The sequence below is a fragment of the Cydia strobilella genome, chromosome Z, assembly GCF_947568885.1.
Source record: "Cydia strobilella chromosome Z, ilCydStro3.1, whole genome shotgun sequence".
Taxonomy (NCBI): domain Eukaryota; kingdom Metazoa; phylum Arthropoda; class Insecta; order Lepidoptera; family Tortricidae; genus Cydia; species Cydia strobilella.
In genome coordinates, this window is record NC_086068.1 from 11,434,057 (window position 1) to 11,458,457 (window position 24,401).

Genomic DNA, 24,401 nt, shown 5'->3' on the forward strand with positions numbered 1-24,401 from the left:
TTTAAGTAATTTAAGAAGTGTAACGCTCTTACGGTAGATGTCGTTAGGGTCCCCTAGGCCCATATATTGGGAAGATTTGCTGACTATGGATGAGGTGTTGGTGGCTCAGTTGGCAGAGCGCTGGAGTATCGATCCAGAGGCCGTGAGTTCAAGTCTCTCACCCAAGGCAGTATTTTTATTCACTTTTAAGTTTATTCTAAGCTTAAGATATAGAAAATATTGTATATAGGTATCAGCAAAATAATTCCACCCACTGCTTCAAACACGACGTGCTTTGTTTATGAGATTGGCGACCGACTCCTCGCTGGTACTCGGTCAATGTTGCCATAACAATAGAAGGGTGTGCCGGTATCCAGGATCATTCTATTGTTATTATTACTGACAATGATTTCCTATATACTCGTATATACAGGTAGGTTGTGACAAAAATATTGGGGATCCGTTTAAGTGCATATTCGGTATCGTGTTCTGTTTAGGAAAAGGTAAAAAAAAAAAACCAAAATTTTTTGGCCTTTGTTCTATAGAAAATATATTTGTTTCGTCAAATATTTTTCGTCTACATTTTACTAATCAGAACACGATACCGAATATTCCCTTAGACGGATCCCGACTATTTTTGTTAAATTCTGTAGGTATAGTTCAATACACCAACTACATTTAAAATGATGCAATGCTTATAGATTATAAATTTTCTTTGAGTTTGACATGGTCTATTTAATGACCAAAAATTATTTTGATATATGTAGTAAGGATCTCTGTTGATGTGATTTGAAATATATTTTAAATGTATAAATATATTGAATGCTTTGAATATTAAATTTAGTGGTGGTTATATGATTATATCTTTTAAGGAGGTTGTGTGTCGGGTTCTTATCTTTATATTGCTCACTGAGGTACCGTCGAACATAAGCCTTAATCAATGAGATGAAGTCTACTAAATGGTCAACAAAGAAGGGTTTGTTAGTTTTTAGGGGATTTTATTCGTTTTTATAGCGTTCTTATTTCATTAAGCGTAAACAAAGGAGAGTAAGCAATACTTTATGTACCGTCTATGTAGTCAATAGGCATCAGTTCATATCTTGGCCTTCGATTTGGTACTACAATTTTTAATATATATTTTTAACATTAATCCACACCGACTGAAGCTTTGTAAGCCAAATAATAGTTAAAAAAGACTTATTAATAGTCTTCCTCTAATTTTGAGATTGGATTTGAGATTTGAGAAACACTGGATTTACATCTAAATACACATGCTTATTGTTAAATAAAAAAAACAATAAGATTTGCCACACTGGATGCGTTCTGCGGTCAGCAGTCAGGTCAAACTCGCATTATGTATGAACAACATTGACAGCAACCTTTGAAGTTGAAGTTTGACCTGACCGCTGCCCGCAGAACGCATCCAGTCCGGCAAATCCTTTAAACTCTGAACGTCTGTTACCACGGCAGTATATGTACCTACATTATTAAGTACCTACCAGATGCCATGACAATCAAATATAGAGAAGAGACTTGCGTTACCCTCTGATTTAGCTTGCTCAAAAAAATGACCAAGGGCATGCTTTAATGAATATTTACTTTATTATCTAGATAATTGTATAGTTTTGTTTGTAGTAACAATAAAATACTTGTAACTTTGTTTTAAATGCTATGGTAAAATGAAAATTCATCGTATCATGTATCAATTATAAACAAACGTTACTTGCAGCTATTGTATAAAGGAAAGGAAATTCTTATTTATTTACCTAAATAGTTATTGATTTACCTAGTCTAGCCATAAATTCTGTTAATTGCCTCTATAGATTTTAAAGTTATTTAATAAAGTTTTATATACTAAATAACGAATAAAAAATGCCTAATAATTATTCCATGTTGCCAGCCCTCACCTTAATACATGCCTTTTAAGGAGCAAGCGAAGAGGGCATAATTTACGCACCATTTTTTGCGGAAATATGACATTCTTGTTAGAGCAGGCTCCAAGGAGATGTTCGTTTGCAAAAATAGCGCACCGCAGTTTGACTTCTGATCCTTATAGTGGGGTTCCTAGGCTCCTAGAAACCCGATGTTGCCGGGCAGAAAAGTGGTGCCGTTACCCCCACCAGCCCTTTGAATTTTGGCTATCGAAAAAATCCCACCTTTTGCACAAATTGGACTAGTTTGAGTCTAGCTCTTAGCCTAATTGAACTATTGAATATTATTATCAATTTAAAGGACGTTACCCTACCCTACATAAGTGGGATTTTTTTGATAGCCAATGTATGAGAATTGTAAGGGGGAAATTCAAAGGGCTGGTGGGGGTAACGGCACCACTTTTCAGCCCGGCAACATCGGGTTTCTAGGAGCCTAGGAAATGTATCTTAGAGAACAAGACCTGCTCTACGCGATACATAAAAAATAGTTTGTTACAGAAAAAAAATAAAGCTATGGGGTCGAAATTCCCGAAGAAGGTGGTGAAAAAGACGTGCGTATTTTTGAGCCACTTCGCTGCTTCATTAAAAACCACGTAAATACGCAAGAGATAATAAAATCTAATAATCATTATGTTTTTTTTTAATTCGTCATTAGTTTGTCCCTTTGATATATATAACATTTGTTTCAATAACTTAATTTATAGTTGTCATGTGTAATAAACGTTATAACGGAATTTATGGCTAGACTATGTAAAGCCTGACCAGGAATATATGATCACGCGCCATGTTGCGTAATTTCACTGGAACTAATTTTTTCATACTATACTGAACTTGTCACTCTATACATGATAATAACAGCGCCCTCTTGACAATGATCATATATTTCTGGTCAGGCTTTATATATCGAGTGTTTAATAATAACACAAAACAATTAAAACTTTCGGTCACTGTTGGTTGGTATACAACGTGTTTCTATTCTCTGGACATTGACCGAGATCCCGTAGGTTAGAAACAACCTAATCGACACGTCCTATTCATCTATGTTCAAAGGGTAGAGACGCGTATAAACTATAGAAATATATCTTTACAGTACATATGGTACTACTTTACCGCACTAGTGGGGTAATTAGCACTTTACGTGTCTATGTCGAAAATTGAAAGGGCCATAGGTATGTACTGTAAAACGTTGTACTAATATACGTCCAAATAGGTAATTCGCAACTCGTCTCGATTTAAAACACTCCCTTCGGTCGTGTTTTAATTTATCGCCACTCGATGTCGATTTCCTATTTACTTTTCGCGTTTGTATCGTAATGTACTGTTTTTAAGATAGTCGTGCAACAGGCATCTTGACAAATCACAGAACGCAGTAATGGGGTAATATAACGTATATAGGTATATACATAATACGTTTCTTACCGTCGTCCTTACCGTAGTTTGTCATACAAACTAGTTCCTGAGTCATGGTTGTTTTCTATGTACATATTTAAGTATTTATATATATATCGTTGTCTGCGTACCCACAACACAAGCCTTCATGAGCTCACCGTGGGGCTTAGTAAATTTGTATGAAAATGTTATATAATATTTATATTATATTTATTTATTTAATTATATTTTCTGCAGACGGAATTGATACATTACCACATGTAGTGTAATCAGTGCGTAGCTGTAAAGCGGTATTAATAAGTTTCATTCATCTACTCTCGCTTGAGGTTTCTATGATGATTCTATAATACAGCTTCAACAAAAAATAAGCTACAAGGGCTCTTAAATTAGGTTATTTTCGAAGCCAACTCGCACGATATTCTAAAAAGCAAATACTTGTTATTTGCTTATTCTAAAAACGAGCTTGTCATTGATATTGATAGCTTAATGGAAGACGATGAAGACTGGTTCTGATTTGTATACATGTATTTTAAATAATTATAATTTGATGTTGTCTAACAACTCTTAATATAAGTACCTTGTGCTCCGACTCAAATTTAAATGTAATATTTGTTTTGCGGAACATTTGTAACCCATGGAATAATGTAAGATAAAGTAGGCTAGAGAACATTTGTGAATATTGAGATCAGGCTATTTGAATGACAGAGAAGTGTGCACGTTTGGATTGAAGGAAAACTGAGAATGAAATGGGCGGGTCGAGTCGAGTCGGCTGGGGATTCCAACCGTTTATGGAATTATGAGAACTTTTTATGCAAAAGTATCACCGCGCCTTGTTTTATTGATTCTATTTTTAAATGTCACTGAGCTCTTCTCTAAGGTCCATAAATGCAATGGAGATAAAAGTATGCACGTAAAATTTACCTTAATTTTAGTTATTGGGGCTGTAACAAATATGTACCTCATTATATTTGTTTTATGATACATATAATTTTATTTATACATTATATACGGACAATATAGCTCAGAATACCATTTTGCGAATAAAAAGAAAGTTTAGATGCCAGTACTATGGGAAATATTGATATAGACGAGTAAATCTACAGTCGCCATCAGATATATCGGCGCGGCCGAGGTGCTCACAAATATCTGAACACGCCTGTATTGTCAAGGCGTTAGAGTGCTTGTTCAGATATTTTTGAGCACCTCGGCCGCTCCGATATATCTGATGGCGACTGTATAGATTATGTTTTACGCTGATTTCATGTGAATAATTACACAAATAAACTGGTTATTACAGAAATATCAGTGCTTAAGGCTAGGTACTACTATGCTTACTTCTACTGTCTGAATGTCTATAAAAATTCTATCGCTATAATTAGGTAACAAATGAACAAATAGGTTAGACACCTAGTATTATTAATTTATAATATTATATCTGTTATGTTTTTATAAATACCTGATTTTGACATTAATTATTTGATAAAAAAATATATTTCCAATTGGTTAAAATCCGAACCATGTATTTGAATAGGTAATGATCTTAATAGATTATTTTTTTATGTAAATAAATTGATTATAAATAAAATTATCGCAATGTCGCATTTAACGACACTTTCATAGGCACCTGAGGTCAAGCGCGCACTACGATTTTTTGTCTAGGTAATAGGCATGTGTTTATATGTCAGTGTGCGCATATACGACAAAAATATGCATAACAGCGCGCAAAGTAGTTCGCGCTTGGCCTTACGTTGATCTAAGGAAAAATGCAGTTAATGTATTACCAAATTGTATCTTGAATCTACTGATGTGCCATTGCATCATTCCAGTGCAGCATTGCAAAAAATTGCGAAATTTCCACATGGAAAAAGAAATCGGAATCTTCGCATAGTTTTATGAGGGACGGAGTGTTCCATTTCTGTGAAATATGCCGAAATTTCCGAGTACTTTTACAACTTTTTGAAAACTTTCTACAACTTGCACATTGGTACTTGAATCTGTTGGTGTGGAGAGCAACTTTAGCCCCTATGAATAAATTTCGTTTTAAATAAAATTTTCCAAATAGGTCATTTTGTATCATTCATTATGCCCAAACATACGAGCAGCTGAGGCAACATTCGGGTGGGGCCAAAGCTACTCTTCAACGCTTACGAAAGTCAAAGACTAATCCTCCCATAGATTTTTTTAGAATTAAAATGATATATATGATTTATATGAAGATTACACATACATCGCAAATATAAATAAACAGATTCGATTGCGGGTTAAAAAAAACTTTTTTGTAAGTTGTAATGGACGTTTCAATTTCTGTGCCACTTCGTTTCTTATCACTGTGACAAGGTACGATGTCAGTCAGCACAGAAATCAAATTAATTCCAAAATCAAAGCCTTACTTATTATTGTTTGGCCCTTACTTAAGATCGAAATTTGAAAGGAAACATGTAACGGCGCTGTTCGTCCAGTTATACACATTTCGTTGATATAATTATTGTATTGATAATATGCACATGTATTTCAAGGAATTTTGGAAGCAATATGCTTGTAATTTGATTCGTGTGTTTTAAGAAATGCAGTTGTGAAATGAAATAATAAATAGATTTTACGAAAATTACATTTAAGAAAAATGTATTTTTATAATTTTGTGTCGCAGTTGCGATATGGGGCCCATTTCTCGAACAATATTAGGCTAATATTATTAGTGTGTTGTCATGGAAACCCATACCATTTGACAGATTGTGAACTAATAATATTTGTCGCCGCGTTTATTGATGAGGATGTAATAGACGACAAGACTAACAATTGATATTGAATAAAGTATCTGCATTTAGGTTTTGGAACTGCAATATTTACATAATACTTTGTGAACATTTATTAACATTGTAATCTGACTCGAGCGACCCGTGGCTTCTGCACGGCTACGGTCTAGCCTCGCCTAGACGAGCTATTGACATCACGGGGAACTAATCTTGCCACAACACGGGGTCATGGCAAGGTGTGCAATCACTACATTGATCGCTTGTGTAACATACCCTTACTCGAGTCATATTTGGTTGGAACCATTTAGGTCCCCACAGGTCTCCTCCAACCCCTTACAACCTGCCCTGATATTGCCTCACTTGATATATTGACTTGACTTGCAATGAGTATCACACTCGACTTTGCTTGTACTACATATTGCTGTTCCACAACCGTCCAGTGCGGACTTGAATACTTGTTATATGCTTTATTCTACGGTTCATTAGAGAATAGAAATTGTATAGGAAACTTACCACAGCTGGTAATCTATTCTTTTATTTTATTACTCACTCAACACAACTTTATCTATTTGTTTGTCTGACATTGTTTTTCCCTCCTTCTTGAACTAACCTTCTTTTTTTAATGTCCATCGACTATATAGAGGTTAGTGTTGCAAGCAGGGTTGAAGATATATAGAATCTATAAATTATTTGTTGTGCAACTTACCAACTGCTTGATACTCGCGGTTCTTCGCGACACTCCCGAACAACAGAGAGTCTACTGCAGCAGGATTATTAGGTTGCGCGTCCATTCGGTGATTTTTTCTCTCGCTCGAATGGCTGCTTGTCTCGCTGGCGTTGTCCTACGGACAGTGTCGTCCCCCATGTTGGACGTATCTTGTGCGGTTGGTTCAGACATAACTATGTCCTCGGGTACTGACACACATTCGTCGACTGGATAAGGTACCTCTTCATTGGCTGAATTGGCTACCTCTTCCTCTGCCGGATCAGTCACTTCTTTGTTGGCCGGATCAGCCACATCTCCCGGATGTTGTTTTGGGTACTCGGAGCTTTGTTGTGGGTTAATGTCGATTGGTATTGGTATTGGCAAACTGTTGATCTCAACTTGGTCATTGTTTGTAGTTGGATCCAATGGAACTGGAATAACCGGATTTAAGATCTCAGGAGTTTGGGTGTCTTCAGTGTAGTTGTCAACTTCTAGTGGGTAAAGATGACCGACTGACCTGGTGAATTCTGTATTACCCACTTTCACTTTTGCTACACGGCACTGTCCATCCTGACCTTTTATCAATGAAGTTATCTTTCCAACTTTCCAGGCATTCCTATTTTTCAGTTCCTCTTTTATCTGTACTATGTCTCCGAGCTGAGGAGTTCGGTCTGAAGTTACTCGTGGTTGTTTTATGGATCCCCGATGTTTCTCACGCAGGCTAGGCAGATATCGTTCTTGAAACATTTTCTTAAATTCTGCTAAGATTGTCTGGCCTCGTTTCCATCCTTGAATAAGATCCATTTTTGTAACAGTCCCATCAACACCTGTAACATTACTTGAAGCAGTCAGCTCCAAACATTTCCCTAGAGTCAAGAAATCTGCAGGTTTCAAGACATACTCCATATCAGCACCTACGTTGGTCAAAGGTCTTGTGTTGACCACTGATTCGACTTCTTTGATAATAGTGACTAATTGGCTGTCATTCAATAAATGCTTATCCAGAGTCCTTTTAAGACAGTGTTTTACAATTCCAACTAGCCGCTCATAAAAACCACCGTGCCACGGGGCTAGCTGCGGAATGAATTTCCATTTTATTTTATTTTCTGTACAGTAAGAGTTAATTAGTATTTCGGAAGTTAGCTTAAATTGCAAAGCGTTGTCTGATATAATTGTATTTGGTGAGCCTCTAGCTGCCACCAATCGTCTTACTGCAAGTAGACACTCCTCTGCTGTTAAATCTTTCACTAGTTCTAAATGTATCGCACGAACTGCTAGACAGGTGAAAAGGCAGACCCATCTTTTTTCTTGGTTTCCATTTGTGGTGCTAACATACATTGGGCCGAAGTAATCAACCCCAGTAAACGTAAAGGGAGGGCTGTAGTTTACTCGCTCGGGAGGCAATGCTGCAGTTTGGGGCAATTTGTAGGGTCCTCCACCTTGCTTCAAACATTTCTTACACTTTTTTATGACCTTCATTACTTGAGCTTTACCTTGCGGAATCCAATAGTGCTCTCGAATAATATTCAAAGTATGAGGTGGGCCTACATGGTAGTTCTTTTCGTGTACTTCTTGTATAACCCTGTTGGTAAACTCGGAGTTTTTTGGAATAAGTATTGGATGCTTCTTATCATAAGACCAATTCGTATGTTTCATACGTCCACCACACCGCAAGATTCCATCCACATCTAGGAACAGATCAAGGCTTCTCATTAACGCTGTCTTTTTCCCGTTTATCTCATCAGGGAAATGTTTCTTTTGTACTTCCAAGATTTCTGTAATACCGATTTCAGTCTCAGTATCATTAATAACTTCTGTCTCACTTCTGGCATCTACTTCCTGAATTTCTCCCGTAAGGTAGGCAGGTGGTTCTACTTCATACCCTTTCAGTACCATTTCTGGACCATCTATACTGTCCAGAGCCTCCCCGGCCGAAAGAAGAGTATTTTGTTCTAAGTACCTGTTACTTGGCCAGAATTTTGAATCTTTTACGAGGAAAGGTGGCCCTGTAAACCAAGAGGCTTGCTTTTCTTCCCATAGCTCCGGGCGTGTCCCTAAATCGGCTGGATTTTCGTTAGTGTGTATGTAACAGAACTCGACATCCCTTAGTTGATTTATTTCATCTATGCGTCTTTTTACGAAGGGTGGCAGTAAGTTGTTAGTTCTAAGCCAGTAAAGCACGACTTGGCTGTCCGTCCATAAATACTGCTTATTAATTGTCAGATTCAGGTTATCCTTCAAGTACTTAAGCAACCTGCTTCCTATCAAATAGCCCAGTAATTCCAGACGGGGAATCTTCAAGTTTTCTTTGTCTTCTACAGGTGTCACGCGCGATTTTGACATTAAGAACGCAGTCTTAATAGTCCCTCTACAATGAGTGCGTAAATACGCAACAGCTGAGTAGGCGAACTTGGAAGCATCGGTAAAGACATGAAGTTCATATTGTTTTGCACCTACCGGCATGTCTTCAGCCACATATCTAGGGATCTTTATATCTTTTGCTGTCTTTAATTTGTCTACAATGGACTTCCATTTTTGAACTATATTCATTGGTAAGGGTGAGTCCCATTTAAATTTCTGGATGCACAAGTCTTGAAACAGTAATTTAGCTGGTAGAATAAGAGGTGACGCAAACCCACATGGATCATAGACACGAGCAAGAGTTCTAAGGATATCCTTTTTGTTTAGTTCATCATTGGCTTGAGTCTCAAGCGCCTTATCTTCCATTTTCAGTTGTAAAGTGTCATCTTGTAGGTTCCAAATTAGACCCAGAATTTTCATTTTTCCTGACTGATTTCCAGACTGGTTCTTAGGGATCTTCTCCATAAATTTACTATCATTTGACACCCAGTCTCTTATATTCATTGAAAGCTCATTAAATACTGTCCTAGTTTCATCATACAAGCGTAAAGCTTCATCTAGGGATTCAACAGATGTCACTAAATTATCAACATAGCACTTGTCTGCTATTTTTGTGAGTAGTGCTTCATTTGTTTTGGATATATGGTATCGAATTGATGCTGTTAGCAAGAATGGACTAGAAATTATCCCAAACGGGATTCTACAAAATCGGAAATGGCGTATGTTATCATCCGTTAGTTCTTTACTAGGGTCCTTAACCCAGAGAAATCTCGTCACGTCTCTGTCTTCATTTTGGAGGCCAATTTGTAGGAACGCCTTTTCAACATCTGCAGTAATTCCTACTTTGCCGGTTCTAAATTTAATCAATAGCGCAGTAAGATCTTCTAATAACGAAGGACCTCGGTACATGCATTCATTTAAACTATTACCTTCCTTTATTTTTGCTGAACCATCATAAACGATCCGCCCGTTCTTTCCTTCTTGTCTCACTATATGATGTGGCAAATAGTGTACCGGAGGACTTACTTGATAGATAGGTACTGTTTTAGGTTCTATTTCTTCGATGATTTTTGCATCCAATTGTTCCTTTATAATTCGGTCATACTCGCTGAGCGTACTCTCGTCAGATCTCCGCAGTAAACCTTTTAACCTGCCATAGGCTAAACCATAATTGGTTGGTAAATCAGGCGGGTATTGGATCCATGGCCACTTGACCTCATATCTGCCATTGTTATAATGTACAGTTTCATTAAAATATTTAACAGCTTCTTCTTCTCTGGTAGTTTTGGGAGAATCTGTTATACCAATGCTTTCTAAACTCCAAAGGAATTTCATGTCAATACTTCTTAGCGGTAGATCAGGTTCATTGAAGTATGTACAATCGGTATTGTGGCACTGACAATAGTATGTAATGACTGATAAAGTATTATATTCTTTGTTTTGTTCGCCATTCCCAGATACAATCCAACCAAAATCTGTATCTACAAGAATCATGTTTTCCTTTTCAATGCGCTCGTTTCGAATAAGCGAAAAATAATAGTCATTACCTATTAGTAAATCAACATTTTCCCCCCTGGTGTCATCATCTGCTAGAAAATCTATTGGCTTTTCTATATTAATCTTTACAATAGGAATTCCTCTTGTTATATGAGGAACTATGTTGATTCTTAATTCCTTAATGATGTCTCTTTTTGTTTTAATTTTGATTTCAGCTGATGGGCTACATATAGTTTTCGGTGAAGTTGACGAAAAAGTGTACATCGTGAGAAAATCTTCTCCATCTGGAATAATTTTTAATTTGTTTGCTATTGCTGAGGTAATGTAACTACGTTGTGATCCACCATCTAAAATCAGCCTGCAAGGTAGATGCTTATTCTTGTTGTGGATTGTCGCCACTGCCATCTGTAAAAATGATGAGTTTTCTTTAGTAGTAGAATTTAAAGTGTCAGTCTCTGCTATGACAGCACTATTAATATGTGGTGTCTCACCCTTTTCGGTATCTTTAAATTCAGGCTTAGTCTTTTTAAATTGCTTCGGGCACAAGGCACTATTGTGATCACCTTTACAGAAGTAACAATTCTTCTTCAATCTGCAGCTTGAAGCGTTGTGTCCTCGCTTAAAACATTTGTAGCATCTATCCTTTAGTTTCTCCTTTCTTCCTTTTAGATTCGCCACTTTCCGACATTCGTTACTATAATGGGTTCCTTCACAAAAAATGCAATTCTTTCGGATTTTTTTAGACGGCTGACCGCCCTTCTTCTGTTGATATGAGATATACTTTCTTTTTGATCCCGCCTTTGCCAATCCTGTCAATGAAGCTGTTGAGGTAGATGGAAGTGATGGAGTTGAGCTTGATGTTACACAACTTCCAGATTGGTTATTCTGACCTGAACGTTCCATTGCTGTAATTACTTGTTCCAGACCCATACGCAGCTTTTCAATGCTTTGATCTTCAGGAGACAATAGGTGTACTTGGTAAATAACATTTTCAGGAAATTTATCAGTCATTAGAACACGAAGGTGACTACTGTTGGTATCCTCCCCCAGATTGTGTAACACACGTAAGTGTCTCTCGAGGGCATTTATTGTTTGTCTGCAACTAGTAGCGTCATTGTTACTCTTTCTTATATTCATTAGGGCTTTATAATGAGCATCAATAACCTTCTCTTTACTCCCATACCTTTCTTTCAGCATGCTGACCGCTACTTCATAGTTTTCATTTGTAATGGAAATTCCTTCTACCGTTCCTAACGCAGCTCCTTGTAGCGAAGCAAGCAAATAAGAAAGTTTATCCACATTTTTTAGGTTTCTTGTCCCGACACTAGCCTCAAAATGATCCCAAAACTCAGTAAATTTCAGGAAATCTCCACTAAATTTTTGGAGTTCTAGTTTCGGTAGCCTTGCAACTTGGCCAGGGTTTGTTCCTTTTTCACTATTAACATTTAACTCGGTATAAGTGTCTAGTCGAGATAGGACATCTTCCGCTATTATTTGATCCGCCATATACTCTTCCGACATGCTACCAGTATTGCCACAATGCTGCATAAAGTTGAGAGTCTCCTTCTCTAACGCATCAATAGACCGCCTTAACTGGGTACGCATCTGCAGCAAGTCCATCAACTGCACTTCTCCTCCCTCAAGTACAGCTGCAGCATTCGCTGTCAATTCCTTTACTCTACGATGTCTGACTTTTACACGCGCCTGCAATGCTTCGTCCATTTTTGCAGTTGATTTATGTATTACGTCTTTAATTGAGTGAAGATCCTGCCCGTTTTTTTTTAATGAAAACTGCAATAAGTTCAATTGCCTGAAAATAACACACAACTTGGTTGATATCGTGATAACAGTAACTATTACGTTGTTTAAACAAAGTATTATTGTTTCACTGAATGTCTCACTCTTATAGTTCAGGTATGAAATAACAGACAAAAACTTCTACTATATAGTTTCAAACATTGATGAAAAGGCAACATCAAGAAGAATCTTCCTACTATCATCCCACAGCGGGTTTTTTTTATGAATACACTACTTACCACAATTCACGCTTCCTTTATTGATCCAATTCACTGTTTTTCTGGTAAAAATCACTTTTCTGTACCAACCAAACACAAACTTTGTACCTTATAGAAACTTCGCCCTTGTTTTATTCCGTCCCGTCAATGTCAAAGTGAAAAAATTTCAGTTTGACAACCAAAAAACGCGGCAATAGTGATGCGCCACTCCAACCGTAAAAAATCGATTGAGCATCTAGGAGTACGAATTAATGTATCTTAAAGACAATCGACATCGCATACACATCAAAGTTTAGATTTTACTTACTTTTACGTATAGGAAAAAAAATCCTAGGCATTAATACGAGTAATGATATATTCAACTCGACCGAAAATAAAACCGATAGTAGACAGTCGAATTGACCTAACATCCGACTACATCCTTGGTTGATACAGAAATGGATGCGTTCAGGATTACGATTAAGGGAGATAGACTTTTATAGACGCAATCGACATTGTACTGAATAATCAGTCCGAATGAGAGGCATATATCATTCCAACACGCTTGAACGTGGAATCGAAACGCAAAACAATTCAATCAATAATATCGAAATAAGATTATATTAAAACAAACATTCATTGTGTATGTATTTATTATCTCGTTTTCTTTTTATTATTATTGTAAATTGTTGCATAATTATTGTTGTTATTTAAATGATTATCTCAGAAACCTTAAACATTTAATTAAATTAATAATATGTATTTGCTGACCCTATTCAGGGTTCATATGATACACAAGAACTATGCAACAATCAAATATGCACCACTGAATGGTAGAAATAATGTAACCCACAAATATGTGAAATTACTGTAACCTCAAATATAATTAAAAGTAATAATTAAAAAACATAATATCTTTAAGTATGGAACAATCTGGGCAACTTCTCGCTGCTGTGTGGGAACTTGAACTTTGAATTACTTGATAAATTGACTCCCTACTACTTTCATAGTGTCAATATAGTATAGACCTTTGTTGATTGTTTGTTGATTGTTGATGGCGTTCAGAGCCACGTTGTTTTACAGCTCTTGGTGAGCCAACATGACATCCTACTAAACCTTGTGGAGCTACTACGAGCCTCCCTTGTGGAGCCACTACGGGCCTCCCTGGTGGAACCACTACAGGACTCCTTGTTGGTATTTGGAGCGATGTTGTTTTACAGTCCTTGTTGGACCAACATGGCTGTTACTAGATATTGACAGAGCCAAATAAGGCCCTTTGTGTCGTTCAGAGCCACGTTGTTTTACGGCTCTTGGTGAGCCAACATGACATCCTACTAAACCTTGTGGAGCTACTACGAGCCTCCCTTGTGGAGCCACTACGGGCCTCCGGACCTTGATGGAGCCACTACGGGCCTCCAGACCTTGAGCCACTACGGGCCTCCAGACCTTGATGGAGCCACTACGGGCCTCCAGACCTTGATTGTTACTTGGAGTCAAACACAATTACTACTGGTAAGGTAACTGAAAAAGGATCCAGCTCCCACTCTTTCTGTTCCCACACAGTAAACGTGAAATATCTCCGGCATCTCCACCAATTAATCTTGTCGCCGCGTTTATTGATGAGGATGTAATAGACGACAAGACTAACAATTGATATTGAATAAAGTATCTGCATTTAGGTTTTGGAACTGCAATATTTACATAATACTTTGTGAACATTTATTAACATTGTAATCTGACTCGAGCGACCCGTGGCTTCTGCACGGCTACGGTCTAGCCTCGCCTAGACGAGCTATTGACATCACGGGGAACTAATCTTGCCACAACACGGGGTCATGGCAAGGTGTGCAATCACTACATTGATCGCTTGTGTAACATACCCTTACTCGAGTCATATTTGGTTGGAACCATTTAGGTCCCCACAGGTCTCCTCCAACCCCTTACAACCTGCCCTGATATTGCCTCACTTGATATATTGACTTGACTTGCAATGAGTATCACACTCGACTTTGCTTGTACTACATATTGCTGTTCCACAACCGTCCAGTGCGGACTTGAATACTTGTTATATGCTTTATTCTACGGTTCATTAGAGAATAGAAATTGTATAGGAAACTTACCACAGCTGGTAATCTATTCTTTTATTTTATTACTCACTCAACACAACTTTATCTATTTGTTTGTCTGACATTGTTTTTCCCTCCTTCTTGAACTAACCTTCTTTTTTTAATGTCCATCGACTATATAGAGGTTAGTGTTGCAAGCAGGGTTGAAGATATATAGAATCTATAAATTATTTGTTGTGCAACTTACCAACTGCTTGATACTCGCGGTTCTTCGCGACAATATTAGCGTAATATCGTTCGTTCGTTCGTTCGCCCACGGTGATATCGGTAAGTCCCTTGTTTTCGTGACTATCAATGTTACAACGGGAGTGCACTTCATATCACTAATCATACTAATGTTAATATACTTATTCACGTTTATGATCAATACCAAATAGGTAGGTAATTTAAAACAATAACACCGAACCCCAGAACATAAAAATGACAGGTCTGTGCACCGTACAATAATGAACACATGGAATGGATAAGTAGGTGGAAAAAAAACCGGCCAAGTCCGAGTCGGACTCGCGCACGAAGGATTCCGTACCATTACGTAAAAAAAAATCACGTTTGTTGTATGGGAGCCCCACTTAAATATTTATTTTATTTCGTTTTTAGAATTTGTTGTTATAGCGGCAACAGAAATACATCATCTGTGAAATTTCAACTGTCTAGCTATCACGGTGCATGAGATACAGCCTGGTGACAGACGGAGACAGAGAGACAAATGGACGGACATCGGAGTCTTAGTAATACGTTTTTACCCTTTGGGTACGTAACCCTAAAAACGATTTACATTAATACCTGGCGTCGCACTCAGAATTGTAAAACATAATAACATGTAATTATAAAGGTAGTAAGGGCATTTCAAACATGCTACATATGTTCAAACAAAATATTATCTTTAGAAAATTTCTTGTTTTGGTTTTGCGATGTTTTCCTGCTTAGGTACATTCCTGCTAATGATTTTTGCAGCTAGAGTAGCCATATCCATAAAAACTTTGCTAATAGCCCTTATCTGGTTAAAAAATTGCTAACAGATTAACGAACAAATGGCCTAATTTTTTGTAGGTACATTGAAGTTTAGGTTAAAGCTGAGCGATAACAGTAGGTAGGTATATAGTTTTCTAATCAAAATTCTTATAATACCTACCAGAAACAAAGCAAATATTATTCAGTATGGTTATAAAAATTAATAAGTTCCAAAATAGGCCAATTTGCCCAGAAGATGAACAGTGTGTTCTAAATATGTTACTATACTGCATTATAGTAGGTATAAGAAGATAGCTTCCAGCATAAACATATAACAAATTGATAAAATAAAATGGTCTTCTAGTATTCAAAAGACAGTTTTTCATAGAAACTAATGATTTAAATAGCTTAAATACATCAATATGACTAAATATTAAATTAATTAAAACTATTATTGTCTTCGGTTACCGCGATAGTTACTCATGAAATAAAACTGTCATCTAAGTCATCTTATATATCACTTCAGCACTTGAATCACTTCCTAAAACATGAATCAATAAAACTGTAAGTTCAAGTTTTGGTCACGATATAGATAAATGAACTACTTAACTGAATTAATGTTTATTTATTGGTATAAAAGCTAAAAGTTGATATAGTAATTTTTTTCGTTCAAGTTTGCACATAAGTAGAAGTAGTTGAACCAACGAAGACAAACCTTAAAATAACCGTGTTAGCTGTAAAAACTTACGTTCATTTTATGGCTAACAAAATAAATAATCTGCAGATTATTAATTTAAGGCATGAAAGCGTTATTTGCATATTGGCATTTGAAAAAGTTGAACGCCGTTCTTCAATTGGTTTATACGACAATATACTATTGAAACCATAACATGAACGGCAAATGTCAAATATTAATAAAAAAACTGTGAATAACGTAAACATTACATAACCTTGTACAATGGGCTGTGCTCTGAAGAATTGTTTGACATGATGCCAACGGCCGCTTTCTATCACCGCACCGCTCGCCATCGGCAGGGTGTTCATCCTCACACCCTAGCACCTAAATGGTCGCGTACTGTGCGGTTTAAGAGGAATTTCCTCCCGCGTACGCTTCGGCTGTGGAATGAGCTCCCTGCCGAGGTTTTCCCGAGGGGCTACAGTATGGGGTTCTTCAAAAAAGGAGTGTACAGGTTTTTAAAGGGTCGGCAACGCGCGTGTAATATCTCCGGTGTTGCAGGCGTTCATAGGCTACGGTAACTGCTTACCATCAGGCGGGCCGTATGCTTGATTGCCACCGACGTGGTATAAAAAAAAAAAAAAAAAAAACCTAGAATATATACGAAGCAAAATCATATCAATATATGTATTATTCTATTTTGTACCCAATTAAATTTTGAAGCGGCCCTCTTAATAACATTTACATACAAACGGCGGTTTTTGGCGCAAAGCTTGTACGCGGCGACCGCATACGTGGATTTATCGTCTTAAAACGGGAATATTAGCCCCGTGAAACAGTTGCAGTTTTTTAGATTGATAATTAGCAGTCCTGATAATTCCGCTACTAGACGCTAGATGTCGACTACGAAAATTATAGTCGTTTTGGTAACAAAACTGATGTATGGAGTTAGCACTCTATGTCCACTTAATTCTCTTTGCTTTGACACCAAATTGTTACAGAAGCAGGCTGATTGACCAATGTGCTATTCTCGAGAAAGTTCTCCGTATTAGTTAGTACCTAGTACCTATAGGAAACGTTCTCGCCCGCGAATATTTCCCATAGTGAACGTAGAACGTTCTAGAAAACTGCATATAATTATGTCAATCGAACTGTCATATCAGTATCTCTGATATATAAAACATAGCTTACCATATCTCTACTGTTAATTGACATATTGATATAAATACAGATGTATGTGTGTTTCCTTAATTATATGATAATTAAGATCATAGTTATCGAAGTTATTTGGTAGTAAAATAGAAGACCTTAGTCTCTATCATAAGCATAGGCTGCATAGGTTAAAGGTTTTGAAAGGAATTTATTTTCATTACTTAAAGGTAAATAAAGATGGTATACTTATGTGCTTTACCGTTTTTAATTTCATCTCATTTCCAATGTAATGTATCTACTTATAAGAGAACTTATTTTGACCCAAAAACTTGGTGCTGAGTAAAAATTTCATTGCTTAGGTATCCAAAAATGCCACCTATTTCAGTAATAACACTCAGCTTTGGCCTATTTTATCCGAGAAATAACGTATCGATCTTGACTATAGCTACAATTTTCTATAATGTCTACATTAGGTATACCTGAGTACCTACTAAATACTAATTCATGTCAAAGAAACGCTTACCTACATAACGAGCGCGCGTGATTATACCGGTGGCTTTATAAACGCAACACAAATAATTTTCTTTCAGTTACGAGTACCTAGTACAGTCAAGTGTAAAAATATGGCTGCACACATCATACTCAAAAATATGTCCCATAGCTCTTATGTCAGCGAATTAATAACTATGGGACATATTTTTGAGTAAGCAATATGCACCCATATTTTTACACTTGACTGTACTTCTTATAAAAGTGATAAATAAAAATAAAACGCATTTTTTGTAGGTAGGTTGCCATAGTCAAAGGGTTGTATTGTAACACACAGAAAACCGAGAAATAATCTATTTTGTATTTACGTACGATAAAAAATAAAAGTCAACCTGTATCAGCTTATACAAAGTTGATTGAGTTAGCGGACTGCCACTCGTGTAGCGCTAATGTTGACTTGCTGACACCGCGGAGGGAAAGTTGGTATTGTTGCAGCACGGGTCGGCCGCCGCCACTGCTTGTCCGCGCGCTCAAGCCCCTCAAGGTGACCCACTGCGACGATCTACCAGTTTTGCTAAATGCGCTCCAACGAATCGCATTCTATATGCAAACAGCTCATCGGGAGCCACATTATAATTGTTAAACAGTATGTAATGTTTATATTTCTTTATAACTTGACAATATATTTATACGTATTTATATCTTAATTATGTAATTGCAGATGATGTCAGTATACGCGATGTGTTTGTTGGCGATGTTAACGCCATCTCTGTGCCGACCGTACGACCCGGAGGACGCGGGGCTCAAGACGGTACTGCCATCTAGCGGGCAGTTCGAAGCGTTTTATCCGCGCGAGGCGCACGGCGTGCCAAACGGCTCGTCGAGGCCTGCGCACGGGCACGGCAGTTTCTATAAGCACCGCAACCCGGCGCTGGTGGACGTCAAGAACGCCGCCGCCTACGGCTTCAGGTTCGACGGCATGAGAAGATTCAATTTTGATGACGAGTAGCTTCTGATAGCGAGACATTAAATAAATACATGTTTGAAATTGTTTTTCTTTTTGTTACATATACATATAATGTAGGCGCGTCCAATTACAGATGTGCAAGTTGCGGAATGTTACCAAAAAGTTGAAAAATGTCTCGGAACTACAGGAAAATTTCACATGAAACAAAGAAAACTTACAATTTGCAAATCGAAAATTCCGATTAGGTACTTTACAAATAGTTTTCCAAGTGGAAATTTCCTAATTTTTGGTAATATTCTGACGGCTTCAATTTAGTAGGTACACGTTATAGATAACCTAAACTGAACTAACATTTTTGAAAAGCAGTACCCACCTCATTTAGAAGATAAATGAATAAAGGAAAAAAATCAAGCCCCCACTAACCCACTCTATAGGTACTACTGAGTCTATCCCGAGACTCGCTTTGAAATTTAGAGTAGTCATGACATGAACAACACTAACCCATCAAACACATTGAAAGTATTATTATTTGTCTGTCTTTCCATGTCTCGGGAGTCTCGGGACTATGGACCATTGGGAGGCGTGCGTGGGGCCGAAGCCAACAGCGCAGAGGCCCTTTAAAACAAATTATTTTAAAAGCAAGGGATACACGTGGGAGATACCATCCCCAAACGCACAATACCTATATGACTTGTTGATTTTATACCTATAGTATTGGTATTGTAGTATTGATGACTTTCTTAATCATAAATTTTAATCCTAATGTTAATTCTTAAGCTTATATATGTATGACATTCTTTCTAATTTTGTAATTACTTTGACTTTTATATTCGAAATGGCGTAACTTTATAACTGGACATTGTATAAATTTATAGGTATAAATTGAACTATGTTGTAAGATAATTATTATAATTAAGTAGTAATATTAATTTTCTGTGATTTGGCGAAATTCTACTACTGTTAGTAGCGAATCAAGCCAATATACAGTGCATGTACATCTGTATAGGTAGAATCTTGGTGAAACAAACTCAAAATATTGTACCCAACACCTACATATGTAACCCAATATTCATATGCAAATAAATCATTCATTCATTCATACATCCGGAGATGGTCCCCGCCAGGCGCCAGGTGCAAACACTTGCAATGCAACACTTGTGCTGTGATGGGAACTAAGGAGGCTATAGATTTGAATGTTGGATGGACTGGATAATGGGCTATGGGAGGAGACTAGCGGACACCTGCCATGACAATCAGTCTCAAAATTGTGAAAGACAGCTGGTGAAACGCCAACTCATTTAGTGGGCCCTACAACGGCCGCACGCACAGTGCGACAATAGAGCAGAGAGAGCAACACTTCAGAGCGGCTGCTGTGAGGTTGTCGAGAGGTGAGTCTGCGGTAGCCAGTTCCCGGTTATCCGTTCAGCAGGCCGCCGGCGTTATGACATTTTACACTTCCAATCTAGAGCATAGGTCCCGCTCTTGCGACTCCATTCTGGCCGACCAGTCAGGGCAAGCACAGAGGCGAGGGCCAGATGAAAGGGCCCTCTGGAATAGGGGTCCGCGTGTCGCCACTCACCGTCAGCTCGCCACAAGATGCCCCCACTGGGTTATTTTTAGGGTTAGGGCTATTACTAAGACTCTGCTGTCTGTCCGTCTGTCACCAGGCTGTATCTCTTGAATCGTAATAGCTAGATGGTTGAAATTTTCACAGATGATGTAGTTCTGTTGCCGCTATAACAACAAATACTAAAAACAGAATAAAATAAATATTTAAGTGGGGCTCCCATACTACAAACGTGATTTTTTGCAGATTTTTTGCAGTAAAACAGAACTAATGGAATGTGAATTCCGCAAGTTAACCTATTATTGAAATTTGAGTATGCGTTGTCTCCGTTACTGTAATAAGTTATGGTACTAACATTAACATTAACATTGGTGGCATTAATGCAAAACAGACAACACGTGTTATAACGGATTTGTGTTAACCTTTTTTCCTTCTTTTGGTATATTCATAAATATCAAATCACTAAGGTCATTTTTGCAAAATGAAGTCGAGCACACCAGCTACAATATGGCATTAAAATCTCATTTTTGAGTTTTTGTGGGTTGACACATTATTGCTTATCAGCATCCAATTAGGTATACCTAATAAAGATTTTAAATATAAAATAATTGGAAACCCCAAAAAACCCCCTAAATTATATACTAAAAATCATCATTTTTTCAAAAATTTTACAATTTTCCGCCATTTCGTCTTAAAACAAATGTAATTTTTTAAAACTGAAATACTGCGCAAATTTGAATAAAACATCGGAAACTGTATTAATTTATGATCAAAATAATTATACAGGACCAAATCGATTTTATCTAATTATGCATAAAATTATATGTTCTTTGTTGTGTAGGCCGCATCCATCACTATGCATTTAAGGGTTAATTAAGAGTGCATGGGCGTCTAAAGGGTTTACCCATCCGTAGTATCTTATCTAGATTTTTATAGGATCGGTTACAAATTTTGCAATATGAATATTGAAATTAAGTTGCGTGTCCATGGTAATACCTAAGTCTCTAATAGAACTAACACGAGTTATCTGGTTCCCAGCTATAGAATAGTTAAAATTGATTACAAAACATAATATAATTATGCTTAGTATACTTCTGGTCAAAAGTCTTTTGTGTTTATAGTTAAGTACTTAAGTACATGAGATAGCTAATTGTAAGTTTGTACGGAACCCTCGGTGCGCGAGTTAAACGAACTTTATTTATAGTTATTTTTTATTTGTGTCCTTTGAAATGATGTAGAGCGACAGGCCTAACATTTCAATAACAATTTGCAAGACTAATATCGGTCTTCGGAATACTTAACCGCAGGTACCCAATTGATTTCAAATGTTTACAAACCACAACTTGTTACACAACAACAATATTGACTAACATTTCATTTTGTCGGTGAATTATCGCAAAGAATAAACAAAATATTTGTTTTATTTGGCTTCTAAACAACCATATATTTGCTCGTGGTTTTGACGGTGAAACGATTTTATTAAACATGTCTAAGAAAAGGAATTAGGTATGTATTAACTAATATCTATAAATAAATTATAGATTCTATAGTATGAAATATCTCAGATGATTTTTTCGGGCTCGGGCCCCAATCTTTTAAACAAAAGCCTTTGTTTCTCTTAAGAGCGGTCTTCAGCACTTGCCAAAGCAAACATGTCGCTTAAAAACAACTATCGTGATAGTATTAAGGTTCAAATTTATGTGAAAGCTCATTCAGAGAACAATCAGGGTGGTATTTAACTTAGGAGATAACAAAACGTGTTATCTCCGAATGGGCCGTTTCATTAATTTAAACCATATAAATAGGATGGCTTTTTAAACAGGCTTGTTCCCGTTACTTATGGGGCTACCTGAGGTTTTCATCGATTTTTGACAAGTTTTGAATCTTATCTCCTACTTATACGAAATCTACATATTTGGGTTCGTCTTAGACGTCTCTAAAAATTTGTCTAAGGTTTTAATTTTAAACTAATTAACACAAAAGTTATGGCCAGAAAACCAGTTTTTTGGCCTAAAATTGTTCAACTTTGATGCCAAATATTTCGAAAACAATGAACTTTGAAGTAAATATGGGATACTATATTGCTAAAATCCGTTGCTGTTAATATGATAAGCTACAAAAAACATTAGAAAACTAAGGAATTCAAATCGAAGGTCATTGGGGCATGGGATCCCCTTATGTCGGGGCTATTAGCAGTAAGCAGTGTAACCACTGCAGGCACTCCGCACTGCATAAAGGAAACAATACCTTCTGTTCAACAGATTAGGGCCGAAGCCCATAAAAATCATCTGAGATAATTCGTACTATACCTACCTACATAATATGAGCTGGATACCGTATTATGCCGATAGTCAGTTAGGTATTAGTAACTAAACTAACAGATTTAAGGCTATCTCGTTAAATACCTCTATACCTGCCTATATAAGAGGGAAGAAATAGCTTTGCGATCCTAACGAAATAACGGTACCTGCTTTTTCTATGAAATTTCTAGGAGAAAACAATCATTTTGATTTTGATGTCGATCGCTTCAGCATATAAATTCTAGGTTTATAGGTTTCGCTTTATTTATTTATTTGTATTTCAAATTTTGAAAAAAAAAAAAGAAAATCTATAAACCTAGTTTTTCATTGTGTCAATAAGGTACTAGAAAATCATGGAGAATGGAAAATATTTAGAAGTGGAAAAACTTTTTCTCTTTTTGTATGGATGAGTACGGAGTATACTTCCCTCTATAAAGTTAAAATAAATTTAATAGCGGCAGCGGTTGCCTAACTGTGCTACTTTGAAGCCGGAAGTGGTGAGTTCGAATCCTTTTAAGCATTATTTTAGGTTGGGTTTAGGTAAGAATGACTATAACAAGCGATACGCAATTAAGGTATTTTATTTATATTTTAATCAGTAGGTATGCATTGTTTCATTTTTCAAGTCCAACTTCTAATCAGGTCGGTTTATTGAATCAAATATCTGTGATGAATTAATTAGGTTGACGTAAAAGTGATACATACCGTTACTTATGCCAATAATTATAAAAAAACCCTACACTATATGCCACCAATGCCTTACATCATATTGGAAAGACCTGATACTCTTCAGGCTGCTGGATCGATTTTTATCAAAAATAGCTAAGAACCGCCGCAAGGAAACTCGCTTTCACGTAAAAAAAAACCGCATCGAAATCGGTCCATGCGCATGCGATGCTACCTACTATGCCACAGACAGACAAACAGACATTGGCGTCAAATCAGTGGGGAGACACTTCTCCTTTCGGGCAAACTCGACTCCGTTCGGCTCAGCATTGCTCTGAGCAATTATTAGGGTTGGCACAACTTGACGTCCCTTTGCGTGCACAACCACAGATAAAATTAATGACTTGAATTTTGACAACCCTAAATAGCCGAAAGAAATAGTGCCATACATTAGAAAGGGACAGCATGATTCGACCCTCAATCGTTGTCAAACTTCGGGTTTGTAGAAAGTGTCCTTTCTGTACGGTAGTAGTACTATTATTACTTATTCTGTGGTCAAACATATAACATCCCTCTTGTTGCGTCGGGGGCGGGGCGGGGTTAATAAAACAACTCCAATCTTTGTTATTAGTTTCAATAAATGTTGAACGAAAACAAAAGGTTTACGTTTCACTTTAATAACAGTTACTTCTCCAGTTGCCTTTCAGCGATGACATTAATAAGGTTTGTGTTGTGTCAACGTGGTATTTAAATTGACAACCATTTAATTCCACATTGTTTTGGATGGATTTTTAAAGATTTTTTTTTTTTTCATTTTGACATACAGGGTTACATAATAATATCTGCCAATATATCGCGGATTAACCGAAGCATGCTACTCAAAAAAATTATAAAATG

General features: G+C 37.0%; 4 protein-coding genes across 4 annotated transcripts in view; 2 read left to right on the forward strand and 2 right to left on the reverse strand.

Annotated features, from left to right (window-relative positions):
* Positions 1 to 24,401, forward strand: part of LOC134754416 (triosephosphate isomerase) — a 279,469-nt gene that overhangs the window by 100,117 nt on the left and 154,951 nt on the right. The gene's annotated exons all lie outside the window — the stretch shown is intronic.
* On the reverse strand, positions 6,810 to 10,454 carry LOC134755094 (uncharacterized). The gene has a single exon (XM_063691571.1). It carries the CDS (start codon positions 10,452 to 10,454, stop codon positions 6,810 to 6,812), a length of 3,645 nt encoding a protein of 1,214 aa, XP_063547641.1.
* LOC134754071 (uncharacterized) lies at positions 8,669 to 12,773 on the reverse strand. The gene is made up of 3 exons (XM_063690143.1): positions 12,653 to 12,773; positions 11,108 to 12,426; positions 8,669 to 11,021 (listed from the first exon to the last, which is right to left on the reverse strand). Exons 2-3 carry the CDS (start codon positions 12,336 to 12,338, stop codon positions 10,990 to 10,992), a joined length of 1,263 nt encoding a protein of 420 aa, XP_063546213.1. The 5' UTR covers positions 12,339 to 12,426; positions 12,653 to 12,773; the 3' UTR covers positions 8,669 to 10,989.
* On the forward strand, positions 18,400 to 19,052 carry LOC134754043 (uncharacterized). The gene is made up of 2 exons (XM_063690101.1): positions 18,400 to 18,650; positions 18,726 to 19,052. Exon 2 carries the CDS (start codon positions 18,726 to 18,728, stop codon positions 19,011 to 19,013), a length of 288 nt encoding a protein of 95 aa, XP_063546171.1. The 5' UTR covers positions 18,400 to 18,650; the 3' UTR covers positions 19,014 to 19,052.